The following is a 21,507-nucleotide window of genomic DNA, read 5'->3' as shown; positions in this document are numbered from 1 at the left end:
AATGCAAACAATCAATAGAAAGAAATGCATTACGCTACTAGTGGTTACCAGGGAAACACAGTGGAATTTCACTGTAGATTTATACTTTATTAATGTGTGTGTGTGTACGTGTGTGCGTGCACGAGCACATACATGCCACAGTTCACATGTGGACATTAGAGGACAACTTTGTGGGATATGCCTCTCTCCTTCCACCCTTCCATGGGGTTCTGGGATGAACTCAGCTGGGCAAACATGCACAGCAATGTGGTTCCCTTTCCCTCGGGAACCACACACATTGTGAGTTTGTAAATGATCTCACATGGGGGGCCACTGTCAAATGCAGGCAGACTCATCTGCAGGCTATCAGTATAACATGCACACCAAACACAAGTGACTTTCATGCTCACACTCGGATCCCAGGACATCGTGTGTCTATACAAACACTCCAGTACATGAAAAAGCTTAAAACCAGGAACACTTGTGGTATCAAACACTTCGGGTAATGGTTATTACACCTGTGTTTAATATCTGGAAACATTTTCTTTTCCTTTTTTTTTTTTGTTTTTTTGTTTTTTGTTTTTCGAGACAGAGTTTCTCTATGTAGCCCTGGCTGTCCTGGAACTCACTCTGTAGACCAGGCTGGCCTCAAACTCAGAAATCCGCCTGCCTCTGTCTCCCAAGTGCTGGGACTAAAGGTATGCGCCACCACTGGCTTGGAAAGGTTTTCTAAAACAAACTATAGAGTTTTTAGAGATTTATTTTTTACTAATGTGTATGCATATATGTGTTTGCATGAGTATGCTCACAGAACATGGATACTCAGAGGCCAGAAAAGGATATCAGATTTTTCTGGAGCTCAAGGTATAATTATGAACAGCCCATGTGAGTGCTAGGACTGAACTCACATCCTCTGAAGAGCAGTACAAGCTCTTAACCACTGAGTCACCTCTGCACCCCCTAGATGCGCTTTTAAAGTTTAAAAAAAAAAAAAACCACCACCAAAAAAACCCAAAACACCCCAAAACGCAAAACAAAACAAAAATCCTTGTTTACATGTATAATCCAATGTATATGTGGCAACTCACAACTGTCTGTAACTCTAGTTCCAGGGAATTAATGCCTCTTTAGGCCTTTGCATGCTGTAGGCATGAACGTGGTGCACAGACATACATGTAGGCAAAACACCTATACATGTGAATAAATTAAAAGTCTAACACTGGCTGGGTATGCGTACATCAATAATCTCAGCACAGAGGGCAGAAGCTGGAGGCCATCCTGGCCACCACGATGGTGAAGAGAAATGAATTAAGATGTGCTTCGCCCCCAACAGATACACAGACGGTTTTACGCTGCATGAAAAAAAGCTGGCTTGGGTTGCTGAAGTGTCACGGTCAGTGGATAACTGACAGCCATTTACAATCTGCAAGCAGGTGCTTCTCTTCTGTAAGACAGTGGTTAAGACCTGGCCTCCAAAATCTGCTGATATCACAGGAGCTCCCGTCTGTCCTTGGGTTTGACTTAAGATTCACCACACCCAGAACAGGGACTAAGATGCATCAGTGTGGTCTGTTCCACATGCCCCAGGAGCCATTATAAAATAGGTTATCTCCCACATCACAGCAAAGGCGGCCCTGGAAAATACTTTATAACCTGGTCATCTGCAGGACAAAAAGCCAACACTTTTCTTCTTGTCAAGTCTGGACAATTTAAAGTCCATTATGATTCACAGGGGAAACTAGCCAGTCAGAAAGACTTTGGTATTTTTTCAACTAGGTAAACAGAAAACATCATCTAAGGCATTTCTCACTCTATCTCAATGAAGAAAGACAATTAAGTGCTTCAGGAAACTGTATTAACAGAAACATCGACGAGTTACAGAGAAACATTTTAATTGATTAAATATATTACTTTCAAGGTCTTTTTGAAATCGCACTTGTACGGTACTAATCAACAGCCAAAGGCAATAAAAAAAGTTATAACCAAAAATGTTCAGCTATGAACATGTGACAGAAACAGCCATGTAAAGTGACATACACTGCTCCCAAGAACAGGGTTTTTAGAAGATAATTTATCTTAACATGTGCAAGGACAAAACTGTAATCAAAGGCTGAAAGAAATATATATTAGTGCTTGCTTTTTAAAAGTTTATTTTACATTTTAAATACAGTATTTTTCTCATTAAAAAAAATCCTAACTCTGTGGTCTCTATATATACAGAAGAGCTGTGGGGCAGCCTAATGAAAATTCTGGATGTAACAGCATAGACATTTGACTACTACTGAAAGAAAATCCAAAAACACAAATTAAGCACTGGTTAGGAGAAAAGAATCCAGTTTCTTAACAAACGAAGAGAACCTATAAAACCAGGTGTTAAAAACAAAGAAATGCAGCATATGAAAACCTCAAATAGCCTGAATGTAGTGACCGGTGCACACTGCAGCTACCCAGTGGGACCCCTGGAAGGGACCTGTGATGTCAAGTTAAACCTAAGACTTCAGTGACAATACACTAGGTGTGCACTGTCTCTGTCATTTGCTATCTACACTACCCTCCCTTCAGATACTTAACCTCTTAGACAAATGTGAAAAAATGAATGTGGATTTGTTTTCATAAGAAAATTAAAGATATTCCTTTTACCACCAGCAAGTCATAATACAGATTAAAGCTGTAACATTTAGGCACGTGCAGTTCCAATTTTCTTTAGACTGTAATTCCACATTGGGACTGTGGAGTGGTTTGTGCCCTAATAACAACTAGAAGGAAATGTGGGCTGTCTCTGGCAGTGATTTCCTGTTAGTGCAATGGTACTCCTCAAATGTCAAATTATATTAAAGTGATTTTTGCATATTTTAGTTCAGATTTTGCATATTTTAGTTCAGTAGGTGCCAGGTGAGTTTATAAAACTCCTGGCTATAGGTTTTTTACAGAAAATAGTTTCAATTTGAGATGGTCCACAAAACTATATTAAAACAAAGTCACCGAGTTCTGTTTTGTGAGCAGCAGTGTGAATGGCAAATGAAGGAAAGGTCTGTGAGTCCAAGGACCTGGTGGGATGGGTGCTGAGGTCTTCTGTGAATCTCCACACGCCAGTATCGACTGCATTTGAATAGTCTAAGTTTAAGATTCTCTCAGAAAATAATTCTCTGTAACACAACTAACTACATAGCTGTACCCAAAGCAAAAGCAGCCTTGGTTACTCAGGTAAGACCAAGTTGAGGCCATTTGTTTTTCTACTATACTTGGTGAAGTCTCAAACTGCTGCACTTAGTCAAAGCCAGGTGCGTTGAAGGAGACCAGTACAGAAGCATCCCCAGTTACAGCTCTAACTGTGGCTCTGCAGAACACAGGCACAGACAGCAATGCGCCCCCCAGCCAGGTCAGGGCAACGCTGGGACGTCTATTTTGGAGACTGAATAGTAACACGAAGCTCATGTAACTCCATTATCCACTAGCAGCTCTGCTGGTCAGCACCCAAGGCTAGATGAGTCTTCCGCTTTTAACCTCAGAGCATTGATGCTAAAGAGTCTCAAGGAATCCTGGTTCTCAGTGAGTCATAAACCCTCAGAACAAAACCGAGAAGATAGACACGGACTCCTATGCGCCACAAAAGTCAAAGGAAATGAAACGTCATGTTCTGCTCAACCCTAGACTCCCGACTCTGTGACACCAGCTTTATCTAGTATAATAGACTCTGTAGTAGACGGACTTGGACCTCCACAGAGAGTAGGAGTTATCGAATTTGAGGAGATAGACTCCCCTCCCTGGATACTGATGGCTGCCTGCATATACTTCCTCGTGACAGTCCCGCCGGTACACAGGTACAATCTCATCCAGCAGAGGCTTGTTGGCGTTCTTTTTTGCTTTTTCTTCACAAGTGACATTTTCTGTAAGACAGTGAGAAAGAACAGAAGACACAAGACAAGTGTTAGACCCAGCAATCACCTCACTCACAAGCAATCAAACTGCACGTTTTGAGGTAGTCTCAACTCTGCATGCAGGCGCATGTTCGTCATTCACTTGAAGGCCTGACCACCACCATGCACAGTTGCTGGGCTCGGAGAGTGCAGTGACAGACACAGGGTGGAGGTAACAACCTGTACCCCAGCCTTCCGTGTTCCTGCTGCTCACATTCCTGGCCTTGTTTTACTCATTCTGTTTCTATTCAGTTCCTAACTCCTTCCTTATACATGACAATCTTAGTCAGGGAACACTGAAGAAAGCTCTGTGCTGATCTCCTACGAGGCCATCTTCATTTTAGGAATGGTAGAAGGTAGCCTAGGCAGACTATAGCTTCTATATATTTTAAATATAAAAACTACAGTAGAGAGGTATGCAGAGGCAGCTACAAAGTGTCAGTTTCCTAGTCCTGTTTAACAGACAAAACACGTGGATAAAAATGAGCTCTGATCAAGACTCTCACTGTTAATACTTTCCTGGGCTATAACAACATCAAGTGAGGAAAGAAACACTACTAGTCAGTCTAGAAGAATGAGTTAATTATTCCAAATTGTCTAACATATTACATATAAACAACCTCAAGGAAAAAAAGACTTCTAGGTTTCTACCATGGCAGAGTGAACCCTGGCAACATCTATTAACTGTATTTTTTAAAAAAGATTTATTATTATACATAAGTACACTGTAGCTGTCTTCAGATGAGCCAAAAGAGGGTGTCAGATCTCATTATGGGTGGTTGTGAGCCACCATGTGGTTGCTGGGATTTCAACTCAAGACCTTCAGAAGAGCAGTCAGTGCTCCTACCTGCTGAGCCATCTCACCAGCCCCTATTAACTGTATTTTAATGCTCACAGCCATGAAATTTAAAAGTGTGAGAAGCTCTCAAGAGGAATTTAAGGAAATAAAACAAGTTGTAGTAGCTTGTAATATATCTTAGAAAATGAGGTAAAAACTTGTATCAATAATGGTTCATTAAGATAAGTATAATGTACAATTTAAGAAGTTAAAAACTAGAGAAGCCGGGCGTGGTGGTACACACCTTTAATCCCAGCACTCGGGAGGCAGAGGCAGGCAGATTTCTGAGTTCAAGGCCAGCCTGGTCTACAAAGTGAGTTCCAGGACAGCCAGGGCTACACAGAGAAACCCTGTCTCAAAAAAAACAAAAAAAGAAAAACAACAACAACAATAACAACAACAACAAAAAACTAGAGAAACTAGCCAGGTAGTGGTGGTGCACACCTGTAATCCCAGTACTTGGGTAGCAGAGGCAGACAGAGCTCTATGAATTTGAGGCCAGTCTAGTCTATTGTATGAGTTCTAGGACAGCCAAGGCTACACAGAGAAACCCTTGGGGGTGGGGGGAATTCTAAACATTTGAAAGCTTGAGAGAGAGAGAGAGAGAGAGAGAGAGGGGAAGGAGACCCAAACACGGTGGCTCACACCTATAATTCCAGCACAAGGGAAACCAGGCAAGAGGGCTGTAATAAATTCAAGGGCAACCTAAACCACACAATGAGTATGAGAGCTGTCTGGGCCAGCTGTGAAATCCCAAATCAAAAGGTAAGAAAAACCAAACCCTGTGCTGACATGATCCGTGATCCCAGAGGAAGGAATGCAAAGGGCATTTTTGTGGACACAAGGCCACTCTGCCTACACACCAGCCTGAGCCATGAAACCCCATCTCAAAAAGCAAAACAAAACAAAATCTCAGCACACATAAAGGAGACCCAATAAAATTAGCTTTACTCCAGCAATGACTTTAATGAAATGTCTTTGATGCTGGGCTGGAAAGCAAGCCCAGTGGTTGAAGTTGCTTGCTACACTGCAGGGACCTGACTTTGGTTTCCAGCATCCACATCAGGTGGTCACAACCACCTCAAACTTCAGCACTCTAACACCTTCTTCTGATCTCCAGACACATGCTCCCACAAATAAAAGTTAATTTTTTAAGAAAAAAGGTATTTGGGGGCTGGCGAGATGGTTTAGCGGGTAAGAGCTGACTGCTCTTCTAAAGGTCCTAAGTTCAAATCCTAACAACCACATGATGGTTCACAACCATCTGTTATGGGATCTCATGCCCTCTTCTGGTGTGCCTGAAGACATCCACAGTGTACTTATATAAATAAAATAAATCTTTAAAAAAAGAAAATTTGCCAAAATTGATCTTTGGGTTTTTTTTTTCCCTTAAAAGAAAAAAGAAAAAGAAAAAGAAAGAAAGAAAGAGAGAGAGAAAGAGAGAAAGAAAGAGAGAGAGAGAGAAAGGAAGGAAGAAAGGAATGTTTATGAGCAGACACCCCGACCTTCCCTCGAGACACACACTGCAGAGCTTAGGTTTCCCAGTTCTCTTCTTTATAAACCTTATGATTGCCTTAGATCTTAATGTTTACTTGTACATTTGGGCCTATTTGTCAATATGCGTATCCTATATAAGCAGGTGTGTGAAAAGGACAGAGGGAGGTGTCAGAACCCCTACCTGAAGCTGCAGGCGTCTCTGAGCCTGCATCAGTGCTGGGAACTGAACCTGGATATCCTGCAAGAGCAGTAAGTGCCTGAGCCATCACTCCAGTCCATTTTACCAGCTATTGCCCCAGTGGCAATAATCCCCAAATTTATTAGCTAGGGGGTCAGAGGAGAAAGTAGGAAGGAATTTTCTTTTTAAAAATCTCTAATTGGGGGGCTGGAGAGATGGCTCAGTGGTTAAGAGCACCAACTGCTGTCCCAGAGGTCCTGAGTTCAATTCCCAGCAACCACATGGTGGCTCACGACCATCTGTAATGGGTTCCCAACTGCTGTCCCAGAGGTCCTGAGTTCAATTCCCAGCAACCACATGGTGGCTCACGACCATCTGTAATGGGTTCCAACACCCTCTTCTGGTGTGTCTGAAGACAGCAACAGTATACTCATATACATAAAATAAATAAATAAATAAATAAATAAACCTTAAAAAAAATATATGGGCTGGTGAGATGGATCAGCAGGTAAGAGCACTGACTGCTCTTCCAAAGGTCCTGAGTTCAAATCCCAGCAACCATACGGTGGCTTCTAACCATCTGTAATGAGATCTGATACCCTCTTCTGGTGTGTCTGAAGACAGCTACAGTGTACTTACACATAATAGATAAATAAATCACCAGGTGTGGTGACACACACCTTTAATCCCAGCACTCAGGAGGCAGAGGCAAGCGGATTTCTGAGTTCGAGGCCAGTCTGGTCTACAAAGTGAGTTCCAGGACAGCCAGGGCTATACAGAGAAACCCTGTCTTGAAAAAAAAAACAAAAATCAATCAATCAATCTTTAAAAAAAAAGAAAAAAGGGAAGAAAAAAAAATCTCTAATGGGCAGGACAAGAGAACATCAACCAGACCTTAGAGCAGACCAATTTCTTTCCTTCCTTCTTAGCTTTTTAAAAGACTCACTTTATGTGCATGGACTTCTGACCTGCATGTATGCATATATGATGTACAGGAAGTGAGTGCATGCCTGGTGCCTGCAGAGTTCCTCTGAACTATAGTTATGGGCAATTATAAACAACTACGTAGGTGCTGGGAATCAAGTGTGGGTCCTCTTCAGGAGGGAATGCTGCTAACTGCTGAGCCATCTCTCCAGCCCTTTGTCTTCAGTTTTTGAGACACAGTCTTTCTTAGTAGCCCAGGCTGACCTGGAACTCACTATATAGCCCTAGCTGGCATCAAATAATGATCTTGCAACATCAGACTCCTCAGTGCTGCGATTAGTTGAGGATATCACATCTAGCCAGAGCTAAGAACTAACTGTGTCTCGTCCTTTTTTGTTTTCAGGTGCTAGGGACCGTGTGCATGCAGAGCACAAACCCTATCACTAGACACTCCTCAGGACGCTTACGAAGCATTCACAAAATCGCTTTCCGAGGCACACACACTTTCCTTTCTATCTATTTGAATGAGTCTCTGTTGTATGAGGAAGGCTGGCACAGGCTTAGCTGCTGGCCCTGTTGCTGGGATTCAGGCAGTGCTTGCAGCTCAACTGTTCAGACCTTACTTTTCCTTGCCCCCTCCTCCTATTTTAGTTTTTGGTAAGTGTTATGGGAAATGTCTCACTCTGTTGCTAGTACTTAGGAATAAATATTGTTAAAAACAAAATGCCATCCCAGCACTCAGGAGGCAGAGGCACGAGAATTTCTGAGTTCGAGGCCAGCCTGGTCTACAGAGTGAGTTCCAGGACAGCCAGGGCTACACAGAGAAACCCTGTCTCAAAAACAAAACAAAACAAACCAAACCAACAATAAAATGCCAAAGCCTTGGAATTGGCTCAGCCGTTAAGATAACTGGTTCTGGGGTTGGTGAGATGGCTCAGCTTTCCAATATACAAGACTGTAAGTAAACAAGGTTCATAACCAAATAGACTTTCCTGGCATTTTAAAGAAACTCATGTTCAGGGCCTATGTGACAGATGGGCCTTTCTCAGAACCTTTTCACCCAACATCCCACTCCTGAATAGAGCACTCCCTGTCCGTGAGTGTTAGCAGGACCCAATGAGAGCCAAGGCCTACCTTCCTCCTCCTCCTCCTCGTCACTGGACTCACTGACATGCACACTGACAGCAGCGTTTGGAGAGTCTGTCCATTCAAAATAAACCCCAAACCCAATGTCATAACTGTCTGTGGCAAATTCCCAAAAGAGGTATGATCCTTCCTCATGAGTCGGGACTCGGACGGTGACTACTTCTCCTCGACGCACTGTAATCACAGAATCTGCATCCTGCCGAATCTTCTCTTTAAAGTCTTTGATTTGTGGTCTTGTCCACATGGATGGAGCTGCAATCACTGGAAGAGAGTCTAAAGGCAACAGGATTTACAAAAGCTGAAGCCAAAGGGTTCTTAGCCTGCAGAGAACATCTGCACAGGGCTACCTGTGTTCTGACACTGAGCGCAATCCAGCTAGCTCAGACCAAGGACGGAGGGAATAGAAAGGCTTCTCAGGTTATTATACTATCCAAGGTCAGAGGTGCTCAGAGGTCATCATACCCTTCAATAAAACAGAAGCCACAATCTTACGAGTGACTTTTCTTAACAATCTGCTTTCATTTCATTCTACCTGTTGAAAAATCTCAACCTCCGAGCATCTTAAAGTTCTAAGGGCTTTTCTGAAAAGAGCTAAGAGAAACAGAAAATCCTGGACAACATTAGAACCACTCACTGGAGGGACTCCAGTGAGTTCCAGGACAGCCAGGACAAACATCTTGTTACTGAGCAGTATTCATGTGTACTGCAGAACTCAGCAGGTTTTCCAGTTACGTTAATGGGATTCACTTACAAGATTTCCTCTCATGTGCAAACCCTTGCAGACCTGGGGACGTAGCTCAGGTCAGAGTGCTTGCTGGGTATGCACACATCCCTGGGTTCAGTCACTAGCACTACATAAAGTAGGAACTAGTATTCAAAGTCATCCTCAGCTACATAGTGAGCTGGAGGCCAGCCTGAGCTGCCACAAAAGGAAACAAATCAACAGTTGTGGTGGCACATGCACCCCTTTAGTCCTAGCACTCACTCATGCGGCTCTCTTGAGTTGAAGGCAAGCCAGGGCTACAGAGTGAGATCCTGCCTCCAAAAAAAAAGTAGGAAGAGGAGGAGAAGACAAAGAGGGGGAAGGGGAAGAGGAAGAGAACAAGACAACCGCTGATGAGAAGCCTCAGTAGGTGAAGGCACTGCCACCAAGCTTGATTACTTGAGGTTATTCATGAGAACCACATGGTAGAAAGAGAACCAAATTATGCAAGTTGTCTTCTGGTCTCCTTGTGTGCACACATATATTTATAGAGTAAATCAATAATTGAAAAAAATACTGGTATAAATTCTTGGTAAGACTAAAGTAAAGAAGGTCTTCTCTGAAGCGATTTTTCTGTTACTTGTTCTAAAAAGTCAAGGAAGGTCAGAAAGCGTTTCAGGAATCCTCCTTACCACGCATGCTTCAACCCAGCTCAGCACTCACAGGCTCAGGTGGAGCAGAAGAAAGAAAAACCACTTGAACCTCCCTATCCTTACTTCCAACTGCTGAGTTTGACAGATCTCTGCTGGAATAAGAGGCGTGTGCCACCACATCCAGTTTCATGTGGTGCCTCAAACTAAACCCAGGGCTTGTGCAACTGCTCTCTCTCAGCAGAACTAGATCCCCAGCCTTGCTTGTCGATGTCTGTATCACCAGAAGCATCAGAGTCAGAGTCAAAGAGCAAAGGAGCTGGGCTCACACTCTCTTAAGTGCTCCTAGAAGCTACTCTGCTTAGCTTCCTGATTTTTGCTTTTCAGGAGGTCTAAGAGTGACACCTGGATGGATAAATATATGTGCTAAACCATACCTTTTGGTCCATTTTCCAAGGCCTCTTCTGCAGCTTCTGGCTCAAGGACTTTTTCGGAATTTTCAGTGTGTGTTTTGGCCTGTCCATTAACTGACAGGGTATCACTTGCTCCAGTTGTGTTCACCTTTGATGATGCAGGCAATGATGCCCCAGCCATCACTACTTCTTGCTGCTTCTGTAATGCTGCCTACAAATTGAGAAAAAGTTAAGACGCTCTTACCAGAAAGGCTAACACTTGCCTAGGAGTGAAGTCTGACACCATGCATTTGCTCTACACTAAAGCATTAAAGATATTACTAATTAACTTTTGCCAGCTTTATCATTCCTGTAATAAATACCATATAACACCAGCCGACAGCCAAACATGATTAAACAGTCAACCTCAGAGAAAACTACTAAGGACCACACTTAGGCACAGTGACGTGTCACTGACCTCCTTGAGTGCTGAGACTAAGGGCATAGGCCACCATGCCCAGCAGTGATATATGTTCTTAAAATTGAATACAAGTAAATGCTTTAGTTTGTAATAAAATTCAACTATAGGCAGGGGATGATAGTGCATGCCTTTACTTTTAGCACTCATGATGGAGTCAGGCAGATCCGTGAGTGTGAGGCTAGCCTGGATTAAAGAGAACCAGCCCAACCAGGGACACACAGAGACACTTCCAAACTACACAACTGGATATGTTAAATATGCCAGCACAGCACTCAAGAGGCTGATGTGGGGGAAAAAAAAAAAAAATCCAACCACAGCACTTGAACTTTCTCCCCATCCTCACCTTCAACTACAGAAATTAAAATTACAGAAAATGAAAATTATACTTCAAAGAAACAAATGGCCACAGAAGATTCACAAAAACAGAAGCTATAATTGGTAAGTTTGACAGATATATAAAGTAGCAAACAAAACCCTCATACATGGACAACTATTCTAATACAGACAGAAATAAATATTCATAAAAAGGTTATAATCATAATTTTAAAAAATTTTTTTAATTTAGGGCTGACACATGGCTCAGCAGTTAAGAACACTAACTGCTCTTCCAGAGGTCCTGTGTTTAATTCCCAGCAACCACATGGTGGCTTACAACCATCTGTAATGGGGTCTGATGCCCTCTTCTGGTATCTGAAGAGAGCAATGATGTACTCATATACATAAATTTTTTTTTTTAATTTAGGTTTTAGGGAGTTAATGTTAGCCTCATCAGGTGCTTATGTACTGAATCATACCCTGGCTCCAACAAAAATGTTTTTAATAAAGTGTGTTTGAGCCAGGCAGTGGTGGTGCACACTTTTAATCCTAGAACTTGGGAGGCAGAGAAGGCGGATTTCTGAGTTCGAGGCCAACTTGGTCTACAGAGTGAGTTCCAGGACAGCCAGGACTACACAGAGAAACCCTGTCTCGAAAAACCAAAAAATAAAAATAAATAAAATAAAAATTGTGTATGTGTGTGTTATGTGTGTGTGTACGCACACACACATGTCCATTTATCCAATTATCCATTTACTGATTGATTGATTGATTAACTGATTGAGACAAAGCTTCAATAGTCCAGGCTGGCCTTATACCTGCATCTGCCTCTCAAGTGTTGAGATTAAAGGCGTGTGCCACCACATCCCCTAAAATTTAATAAAACTATCAATCAAGTTACAAAACCACATTGGTCTAGCCAGGTGGTGGCAGTGGTGCATGCCTTTAGTCTAAGCACTCACGAGGCAGAGGCAGGAGGATCTTCATAAATTCTAGACTATATAGTGAGTTCCACAACAGCCAGAACCACACGAAGAAACACTGTCTTGAAAAACCAAGAAACAAACAAACAAACAAAAACATTGATCTAAGGGTTATGATGATGAAGTGAGAGGTCAAATTCTCACTTAAAATTTTGTACTGGTCTGGGTACACCCTACAATCCCAGCACTTAGGAGTCTGAGGCAGCAGTGTCTTGAGCCTGAAGCTGGATCGATCCACACAGCAAAGCAGGGAAAGAGACAGTACAAAGACATCTGCAAGATCCACTGGCACAGGCCAGTAACTCCAGATACTTGGAAGGCTGAGGCAGGAAGACTTAAAGTCCAAGAACAGTCTGAGATATGAAATGCCAGCCTGGGCAATTTAGACTCTTATCTCAAAATATAAAAAGAGGACTGGGGAATATAGCTCTCAGTGGTAGGATACTTGGCTAGCACCCAGCTTTTTGTTTGTTTGTTTTTTTGTTCTTCGAGACAGGGTTTCTCTGTAGCCCTGGCTGTCCTGGAACTCACTTTGTAAACCAGGCTGGCCTCAAACTCCAGAAATCTGCCTGCCTCTGCCTCCCAAGTGCTGGGATTAAAGGCGTGCGCCACCATGCCTGGCTCACCCAGCTTTTTAAACTGGGTTACACATTCATATAGAGGCCACAGAACTGAATGTGTGTGTGTATGGGGGTTGTGGTGTTGAAATCTGGCAACAGTACAGGGTTTCTGAGTGCACAAGGACTAAAAAAATCCATTCAAAATTAAAGTATAATAAATCTGAGGTAGAACTGAGCTCTACTCAACTGCATGAAGGCAACTTCCACGCAGCCTTGGTTCCGAACACAGAACACGCATGCTCTGTCCATGGCTGTCATGACATACAGTACCAATGAAAGCTGCTGATATACCTTAGCTCAAAATCAAGATTTTTAAAAAAATATTGATTGATTTTTATGTATACGAGTACACTATAGCTGTGCAGATGGTTGTGAGTCTTCATGTGGCTGTTGGGAATTGTATTTAGGACCTCTGCTCGCTCTGGTTGGCCCTATTCTCTCTGGCCCAAAGGTTTACTTATTATTATACATAAGTATACTGTAGCTATCTTCAGACACACCAGAAGAGAAGGTTAGGTCTCATTATGGGTGGTTGTGAGCCACTAAGTGGTTGCTGGGATTTGAACTCAGGACCTTCAGAAGAGCAGTCAGTGCTCTTACCCACTGAGCCATCTCACCAGCCCTCATGATTATTTTATGTTATAAACTGCAGTGTTTTTATTACACACACAAAGTGGTCTTTACTTAGAGAAATAAAACAACTTACTCCTGGAAAACAAAGACATTAAACCTTAACTAGTATGTATTTAGATTGGAGGAGCTGGAGAGAGAGTTCAGTGTCTAAGAGTACTGACCACTCTTTCAGAAGACCCATATTCAGTTTCCAGCATCCAAATGGTGGTTCACACAAGCATCTGCCACGCACCTTCCAGGGTTCTGATGCCCTCTTCTGGCTTATGCAGGCATCAGGTATATACACATGCATAGACATACATTCAGGTAAAATACTCATACATATGAAATAAATAAATCTTCCCCCCAACAAAAAAAAAAATTCCTGATGGCTGGTTAAGATGACTCACATACAAGTTAGTTTTAATTGTCAACTTGATATAACCTAGAATCTGCTAGGAAAGTCTGGTGAAACAATGTTTATATTGGATTGGATTGGATTGGCCTGTAAGCAACTGTCTTTATAACATCAATTGATGTGATTCAGCCCACTGTGGGCAGTACCACTCCCTAGACAGGGGTCTTGAACTGCATGAGTGGGGAAACCCAGTTGAAAGCAACATCTGTCTCTGCTCTTGACTGTGGAGGTGATATGATCTCATCTGTCTCAAGCTCCTGCCACTGTGACCCAAAGACAGGGTCTCACTATGCAACCTTGGCTGACCTTGAACTATCTGTATAGACCGGCCTGAAACTCACAAAGAGATCCAGTGCTGGGTTTGAACACCTCTCTCTGCCGCTACATAAAACACAAGACTTTGTAAAAATACTCTAAGGCTTAGACTCTAAATCACTTCCAAGGAAAAAGTACCAGCTATTCAAAAAACACATGCAACCAAACACATCAGTACATTCAAAACATTACATGATGGTGGGGGGAGAGAAAACATTCTCGCAGGTAACCTTGGAGCTCTGCAGTAAAATCAATAAACTCCCTTCTCTGGATGCCACTGACCGGGACATTTACTTATTGCATACAGCAGGCTGCAATCATTTATACTACTTTTTTTTAAAACACATATACTTTGGGGGAAGTTTTAAAAAGCATAAGAAGATCTGGTATGGCAGTACTTGTTTGTAATCCCAGTACCTGGGAGGCAGGGTTGGCGTCTCAGTCTGGATCACATAAGAAGTTTAGGACTACTGGTAGTAGTGGCACATGCCTTTAATCCCAGCACCTGAGAGGCAGAGGCAGGCAGCCAGTCTGGTCTACAGGGTGACTTTCCAGGACAACGAGTACTGTTACACAGAGAAAGTCTGTCTTGGGAAAAAAACAAAAAAACAACCAAACCAAGCCAAATGAAAACAAACAAGGGGCTGGTGAGATGGCTCAGCAGGTAAGAGCACTGACTGCTCTTCCAAAGGTCCTGAGCTCAAATCCCAGCAACCACACGGTGGCTTACAACCACCGGTAATGAGACCCAACACCCTCTTCTGTTGCGTCTGAAGACAGCTACAGTGTAGTTATGTATAATAAAAAATAAACCTTTGGGCCAAAGAGAGTGGGGCCAACCAGAGCGAGCAGAGGTCCTAAATAAAATTCCCAACAGCCACATGAAGACTCACAACCTTATCTGTACAGCTACAGTGTGTACTCAATATACATAAAATAAATAAATCTTAAAAAGAAAAAGAAAGAAAGAAAACAAAAGGGCTGGAGAGATGGCTCAATGGTTAAGAGCACCAACTACTGTTCCAGAGGTCCCAAGTTCAATTTCCAGCAACCACATAGTGGCTCACAACCATCTGTAATGGGGTCTGATGCCCTCTTCTGGTGTGTCTGAAGACAGCAATGGTGGTATACTCATATACATAAAATAAATAAATCTTTAAAAAAATTATTATAAAAAGAAAGAATACAAACAAAAAATCCAAACAACCCCTGCCCACCCCACCCTCCAAATAAAACAAAGGAGAAAGGCGCAGAAACAAGACAATAGACACTCTAGGCAGCTACACCACCAGAATGACAGGCACAGCAGTTTTGTTCAGTATTTACACAAAAGTTAATACTTCAGAGTAGTAAATTCTATTTCTTCCTTCCCCTCATGTAATTTTCATTAGTAACTGTAAGAAGAGAACCTGAGTGGTGATAAACTGTAAGGCTCAATTCTCAGGTAGCCCACTGGACCTATCTAGTCCCAGAAGCAACCAATTAGAATAGAATTTGATCGTACTATTTCCAACTGCAACTTCTGTCCCATTTTTGAATTTATTCTACCAGAACGACTTTCTCCTCTTAAAGTGACAGCAGCCTATGAAGAGGACAGTGTGTAACCACAATCTTATTAATTATCTCAATGCCTATCAACTAAGCAGGAAAAGGGGAAGGGGATGATAAAAGTAGAAAAAGGCTACCCAAGTGGAGAAGCATCTCTCAAAAAGGATGCTTGTTAAACTGGATTAGCACCTTCTGATCCTCTTGTGGGTTATAGAGAACCTATAGACACTTTTAACATCTCATTGATTTCTATGACTAGGAGAAGACAGGTCATTTTATTTTAAAAATTTCCACTTTCCTAAAAATATTTATTATGGTATGACTGTGTGTTTGTTGACTTTGTCACAGCTCAATATAGTGAGCATTTATAAATCAATTAATTTACCTATTTCCATCCATTCCACCCCCCTCTCCCTTTTACTTGGAAATGGGGTCCTTCTAAGCTACCCAGATTAGCCTGAACTTTCAGTCACCTGGGTAGTTGGTATTATAGTTTTTTTTTCGGGGGGGGGGGGGTTCTCTGTATAGCCCTGGCTGTCCTCGAACTCAGAAATCTGCCTGCCTCTGCTTCCTGAGTGCTGGGATTAAAGGCATGCGCTACCACGCCAGGCTGGTATTACAGGTTTACACCGCCAGGCCTAGCTACTATCCTTCTCTTCCTTTTATCACCCTGTGAGGTTAGAAACCTTCATCTTGTGTCTTATTCTTACAGAACAGAGGAAAAGCAGGAAATTGGAGCAGCAGTAACACATCAGAAAGCCAAATGACAATGGCAGAACCAGGACAGAACCCAAGCACCAGACTCTTTCCACGACTTTCACTTGAACCACTTTCTCCTGTATTTTTGGTTGAGTCTAGCCTTTAACACCTGAGCCATCCCTCCAGCTCAAACTACCTAAATGTTGAAGCAAATGTTTAGGAATAGGATGCAGGAGAAGAGGTATATGCTGTCATGAGTTATAATAGATCTGGCCCAGCTACGAGGAACCAGCCTATGGGCCTTATGGGAGGGGACTCCATCCCTTTAAAGCTGTCTGTTCCCGACAGTGCATGTGTTCTTACCGGTACTCAGTCCTCATGCTTCCTGGGGCACTATTACTAGTCCATACCAGACTCCCTGTTAGGACACTGACCTACACAACTCCCACATACCCTGTAACATTACACAGTCATCTTCTGAGGTTCAAGATCCTGCACTTTCTCTCTCTCTCTTTTTTTTTCTCCTCAAGACAGGGTTTCTCTGTGTAGTCCTGGCTGTCCTGGAACTCACTTTGTAGACCAGGCTGGCCTCGAACTCAGAAATCCGCCTGCCTCTGCCTTCCGAGTGCTGGGATTAAAGGCGTGCGCCACCACGCCTGGCTAAGATCCTGCACTTTCTTTTGTAACTGCCAACACAATGCTAAACAGACTGCCTAAAAGATCAACCAGAGAGTGACTTTACACCTTAGGCTAGCTAATGCAAAGTTCATCCACGACTGGCAGGAAAGAACCTGCGCTCCAGGGAAACGCAGTGCCTTCTCTAGAGCTGCTGTCATACCTGTTGTTGTGCAAGCTGGACTTGATATAACTGCTGCATGTACTGCTGATAGTGCTGCTCCTGCAGCTGGCGGATGAGAATCTGCTGTTGTTCGTAGTTCCCTGGATACTGCTGGGCTGCATACTGCTGGAATTGCACGGCAGTCTGCGAGTTTAAAGCTGCCATTATCTGCTGCCTAAAAACATTAATAAACACATGCCAGTCTGACAACAGGAGACTGTCCATAACAAAATAAAGTGCCCTTGTTTATTTTATAGCTTATAACTTAAAAATGACTAGGCCAATAATGTATACCAAAAAGCATGCATTCTAGACCCAGAATACTTAGGAAAAAAACTGACCTCTAATTTTTTACTTAGGTTTTTCAAAAAAGTTGGAATGGAGAGTACTAAGCACATCGCCACATTAACATCATTAATTATTAACACTTGCTGCGCTCCTTTGATGTGTCATGTGCTGTTTAAAACATTTACATGCACCAATGCACTTAGCCTTTGACGACACAATAAGGTTGTTTAGTAACTGCCCAGAATTCTACTGCAGCTAGATTCAAGAGCCAGAGCTCAAATACAGAGAGTCTGGTGGCAACACTAACTCACCACGATGGTGTGAGACACAGACTGCCATTGGGCATGGATGGTGTTTGACTTTGGCTAACAGCACAAGGCAGAAGAGCTAATCGATGCTACAGCTCTGTTAAGGATGAATAAAACCACTGAAAACCTGATAGACTGCAGCATTTCATTTAAAGGTGCCTTTATTAAGAATCACTGACGATAAGAAAAGCAGGGCATGCTGCTTGTTTTACTGATCTCTCTCCCTCTCCCTCCCTGCACAGGGTCATATTATATAGGGCCAGGCTAACCCTGACTCAGCCTCTGAAGTGCTGGGATCATAGCTGTACACCACTGTGCCTTGTATGGAGATACCAATTTCTATCGAATTAGTTCAGTTATTTTTATTTTCTTTCAGAGAAAATTACATGGTTCAAAACTGCTATGTGACCACTTACTAAAGACTTCAAATTTATTTATTAAATAATAAGCAGATAAATTTAGTAAAAACAGACTCCAGACTAAAGCATGACACTGGGCCCAGCTAAGGTATTCAACTTCAAATCCAAAAGAGAATAGCATTTAAAACCTCCCTTCGAAGTATACTGAGCCCAGGCTTACTTTGAGGCTAGCTACCACTGAAGGTTTTTCTGAGAAACTAGCTGTAAGCAAAGAGGAGAGTCGATATGCCTTAAGTTCTCCAGCTTAACTTTCTTGCCCTGCCATCCTTGGGACCCAAGCCTTCTTCCCTGTGCTTGCTTTCCTCTTGGTATCTCCAGCTGCTCTTTGAAAGGCCAGGCCTTCTGAGAAAGTGTCTTTTCTGAAGAAGGAAGTTTCAGCTCCCCTGTCCTGCGGTAGGTCTGGGAATGGCTGACTGATATACATTGGGTTAGCTAGGAAGAAGGAAGTTTCAGCTCCCCTGTCCTGCGGTAGGTCTGGGAATGGCTGACTGATATACATTGGGTTAGCTAGGCTCTAAGTTCTCAGAGTTTTTAACCAGGTCTTGGACTCTAGCTGGTTTCTCAGATACACAGAAAATAGATCACAAAATTCCCAAGTGAGACAGTCTTGTGTAAGACAAAGCAGACAGAAACTGTAGATAGCAGTAAGAACAAAGGAAGACTAAGAAGATAAGAGATGGTGAGAATGTAGACACTGGACTCAAGACAGAGTGACCGAGCATCCTCAACTGCTCCTTCTAGCCTCAGGTTTTACAAGCTAACTCCAACTTTCAACACAGTATCCTCTGATAACAAACAAAAGTCACTGGTAAGCATGAAGGATCCAACACACATCTTCCTCCCAGGTGGTCACAGAATGTTCTAAGACACACAGGTAAAATCGCAGGAAACAGGATGGTAGCCTGGCTCACATTTTCAAATAAGATCTAAGCAGCAAACTCACTTTTGCTGTTCCAGCCGAAGCCTCTCTTCCTCTATCCGTCGCCTCTCTTCTTCCTCCCTTCTCAGCCGGTCTTCCTCCTCTCTCTTCCGCTTCTCTTCTTCCTTTTGCAGCCGCTCTCGTTCTTCCTCTTCACGCTGCCTTCGCTCCTCCTCCGCCTTTCTACACGGTATAGAGCAAAGAGAATGAACTCTGCACAGAAAATCTATTTTTAAATCATTTATATTTCACTTTCCGGTAAAAATAAGACAAAAATCTCTGCAGAGAATAGCAAGCAAACTCTCAAAATATGAGAGACATAAATTTATATGGTAAAAACAAAATATGGAGTCAATCTTATAACATACATGACTACACCAAGAATAATTACTAAGTGGATGCTTTCACAGTCTTTAATGACAAAACAAAAGCAAGCAAGAATCAAAAAAGAGGAACTTTCAAAGACATTATATCTGATTCAACAGTGTACTATAGTATATAAATCAACTTTCTACATTATTCAATTTTATTAAGTACCAAGTCTTAGCCTGGCATGGTGGTTCTCAGAACTAGGAAGGCAGAAGCAGGGTGGTATACAGTGAGACCATGTCTTTTAAAAAGGGGGGCGGGGGAGCCAAGTACACCTTTAATCCCAGCATTCAGGGGTAGAGACAGGCAGATCTCTGAGTTCGAAACCAATTTGATCTATACAGCAATTTCCAGGACAGCCGGGGCTACACAGAGAAACTCTTGGCTTGAAAAAAACCAAACCAAAAAAGCTGTGTGAGGGAGGACCAGGATGGGGTTGGGGATGGAAGTGTGGTAGGATGCAAAGTGAATAAATAAATTAATGAGGAAAACAAAAACAAAAAAACTAACCAGACAAAAAATAGTAAGAAAAAAGGATAGGGCAGGGAGGGTGGGAGAGAGCTCTGCAGTAAGAGCATGCACTGACCTTCTGAGAGACCGGAATTCAGTCTCCAGAGGCCCTGATACCCTTTTCTGTCTTCTGAGGACACCTGGACTCACATGTACACACGCCACCCCACACACACATACAAACATACACACACTTAAACCTAAGAATGCATTTTTTCTTAAAAAGACTCAAATTGGGGTTTGAGAGATGGCTTAGTGGTTAAGAGCACAGGGTGCTCTTCCAGAACCCAAGTTTGATTCTCAGCACCGTACAGTGGCTCACAACCATCGGCAACTCTAGGCCCAGGTGAACCAACCCTGTCTGGCTTCTGAGGACAATGTACACACAAGATACAAAGACATGGGGGCTGGTGAGATGGCTCAGTGGGTAAGAGCACCCGACTGCTCTTCCAAAGGTCTGGAGTTCAAATCCCAGCAACCACATGGTGGCTCACAACCATCCGTAACGAGATCTGACTCCCTCTTCTCGAGTGTCTGAAGACAGCTACAGTGTACTTACATATAAATAAATAAATCTTAAAAAAAAAAAAAAAAAAAAAAAAAAGACATACATGGAAGCAAAACACTCATGTAAGGAAAACAAATATAATTAAAAGTATTTTCATGGGCGGTGGTGGCGCACGCCTTTGGTCCTAGCACTCGGGAGGCAGAGACAGGCGGATTTCTGAGTTCAAGGCCAGCCTGGTCTACAAAGTGAGTTTGAGGACAGCCAGGGCTACACAGAGAAACCCTGTCTCGAAAAACCAAACCAAACCAAACCAAAAAGGATTTTCATTGGGATATAAAACATATTACTCTGATTACTTATCAATGAAATGTAATTTTTGTCATTGGGTTTGTTTGATTTAGACTGTGCAGCTCTGGTTAGCCTGGAACTTGCTATGAAGAACAGGCTGGTCTTGAATTTTGAGCAATCTTCTGGCTCTGTCTTCCAAATACCAGGATTACAGGGCTTGCGCCATCCAGAGAAGTGCTTCTATAATTCCCTCATGCTTAGGCTATTCTTTGTCTAATTGAACTTTTATTTTATGTATATGGGTGTTTTGCCTGTATCTATGTGTGTAAACCATTTGCATTCCTGGCACTCCTGGAAGCTAGAAGAAAGAGTGCTGGATCCTCTGGACTGGATTACAGGAGCCTGTGAGCCACCACATGGGTGCTGGGAGAACCTTAGAAACACAGTGAGCTCAGCAGTATCGACTTCAAACCTGGAGTAGATAACTAATTAATAAGCCATCTAGGCTCCACAGTCAACACCAGAGAACAGGAGGGAAGGAGTGGGTGAACTTACAGTTGAGTCTTATTATAGTAGGACAAAAGTAGCTAGGCATGGGAGTACAGATGCTTAATACCAGCATTCATTCAGGAGGCCAACCTGGGCTACAGTAGCAAGACTCTGTCTCAGGGGTGGAGGGTGTGAGGAACACTGCTCTAGATGGGACACAGGTTCACTTCACAGGTAAGCAGAAGGAAGCGGCCCATCCTCCCTCCACTCACTCACATGAATAGCTTTGAAAAACTGCCATAAGAATTGGAAGTGCAAGCCGGGCGTGGTGGCGCATGCCTTTAATCCCAGCACTC

At 42.8% G+C, this 21,507-nt stretch overlaps 1 protein-coding gene across 1 annotated transcript in view; it reads right to left on the bottom strand.

The window, feature by feature from the left end:
* Positions 1 to 1,817: 1,817 nt before the first annotated feature.
* Acbd3 (acyl-CoA binding domain containing 3) overlaps positions 1,818 to 21,507 on the bottom strand; it is a 28,504-nt gene continuing 8,814 nt past the window's right edge. The window contains exons 4-8 of the mRNA XM_021170997.2: positions 19,012 to 19,170; positions 17,054 to 17,228; positions 10,270 to 10,456; positions 8,468 to 8,752; positions 1,818 to 3,866 (exon numbers count right to left, since the gene is read on the bottom strand). Coding sequence (XP_021026656.1) covers positions 3,655 to 3,866; positions 8,468 to 8,752; positions 10,270 to 10,456; positions 17,054 to 17,228; positions 19,012 to 19,170 — 1,018 coding nt within the window. The 3' untranslated portion in view covers positions 1,818 to 3,654. The remainder of the gene's footprint in view (positions 3,867 to 8,467; positions 8,753 to 10,269; positions 10,457 to 17,053; positions 17,229 to 19,011; positions 19,171 to 21,507) is intronic.

Source organism: Mus caroli, chromosome 1 (assembly GCF_900094665.2).
Source record: "Mus caroli chromosome 1, CAROLI_EIJ_v1.1, whole genome shotgun sequence".
Taxonomy (NCBI): Eukaryota; Metazoa; Chordata; class Mammalia; order Rodentia; family Muridae; genus Mus; species Mus caroli.
Note: the sequence above shows the minus strand (reverse complement) of the source record. Positions and strands in the feature narration are given on the sequence as shown.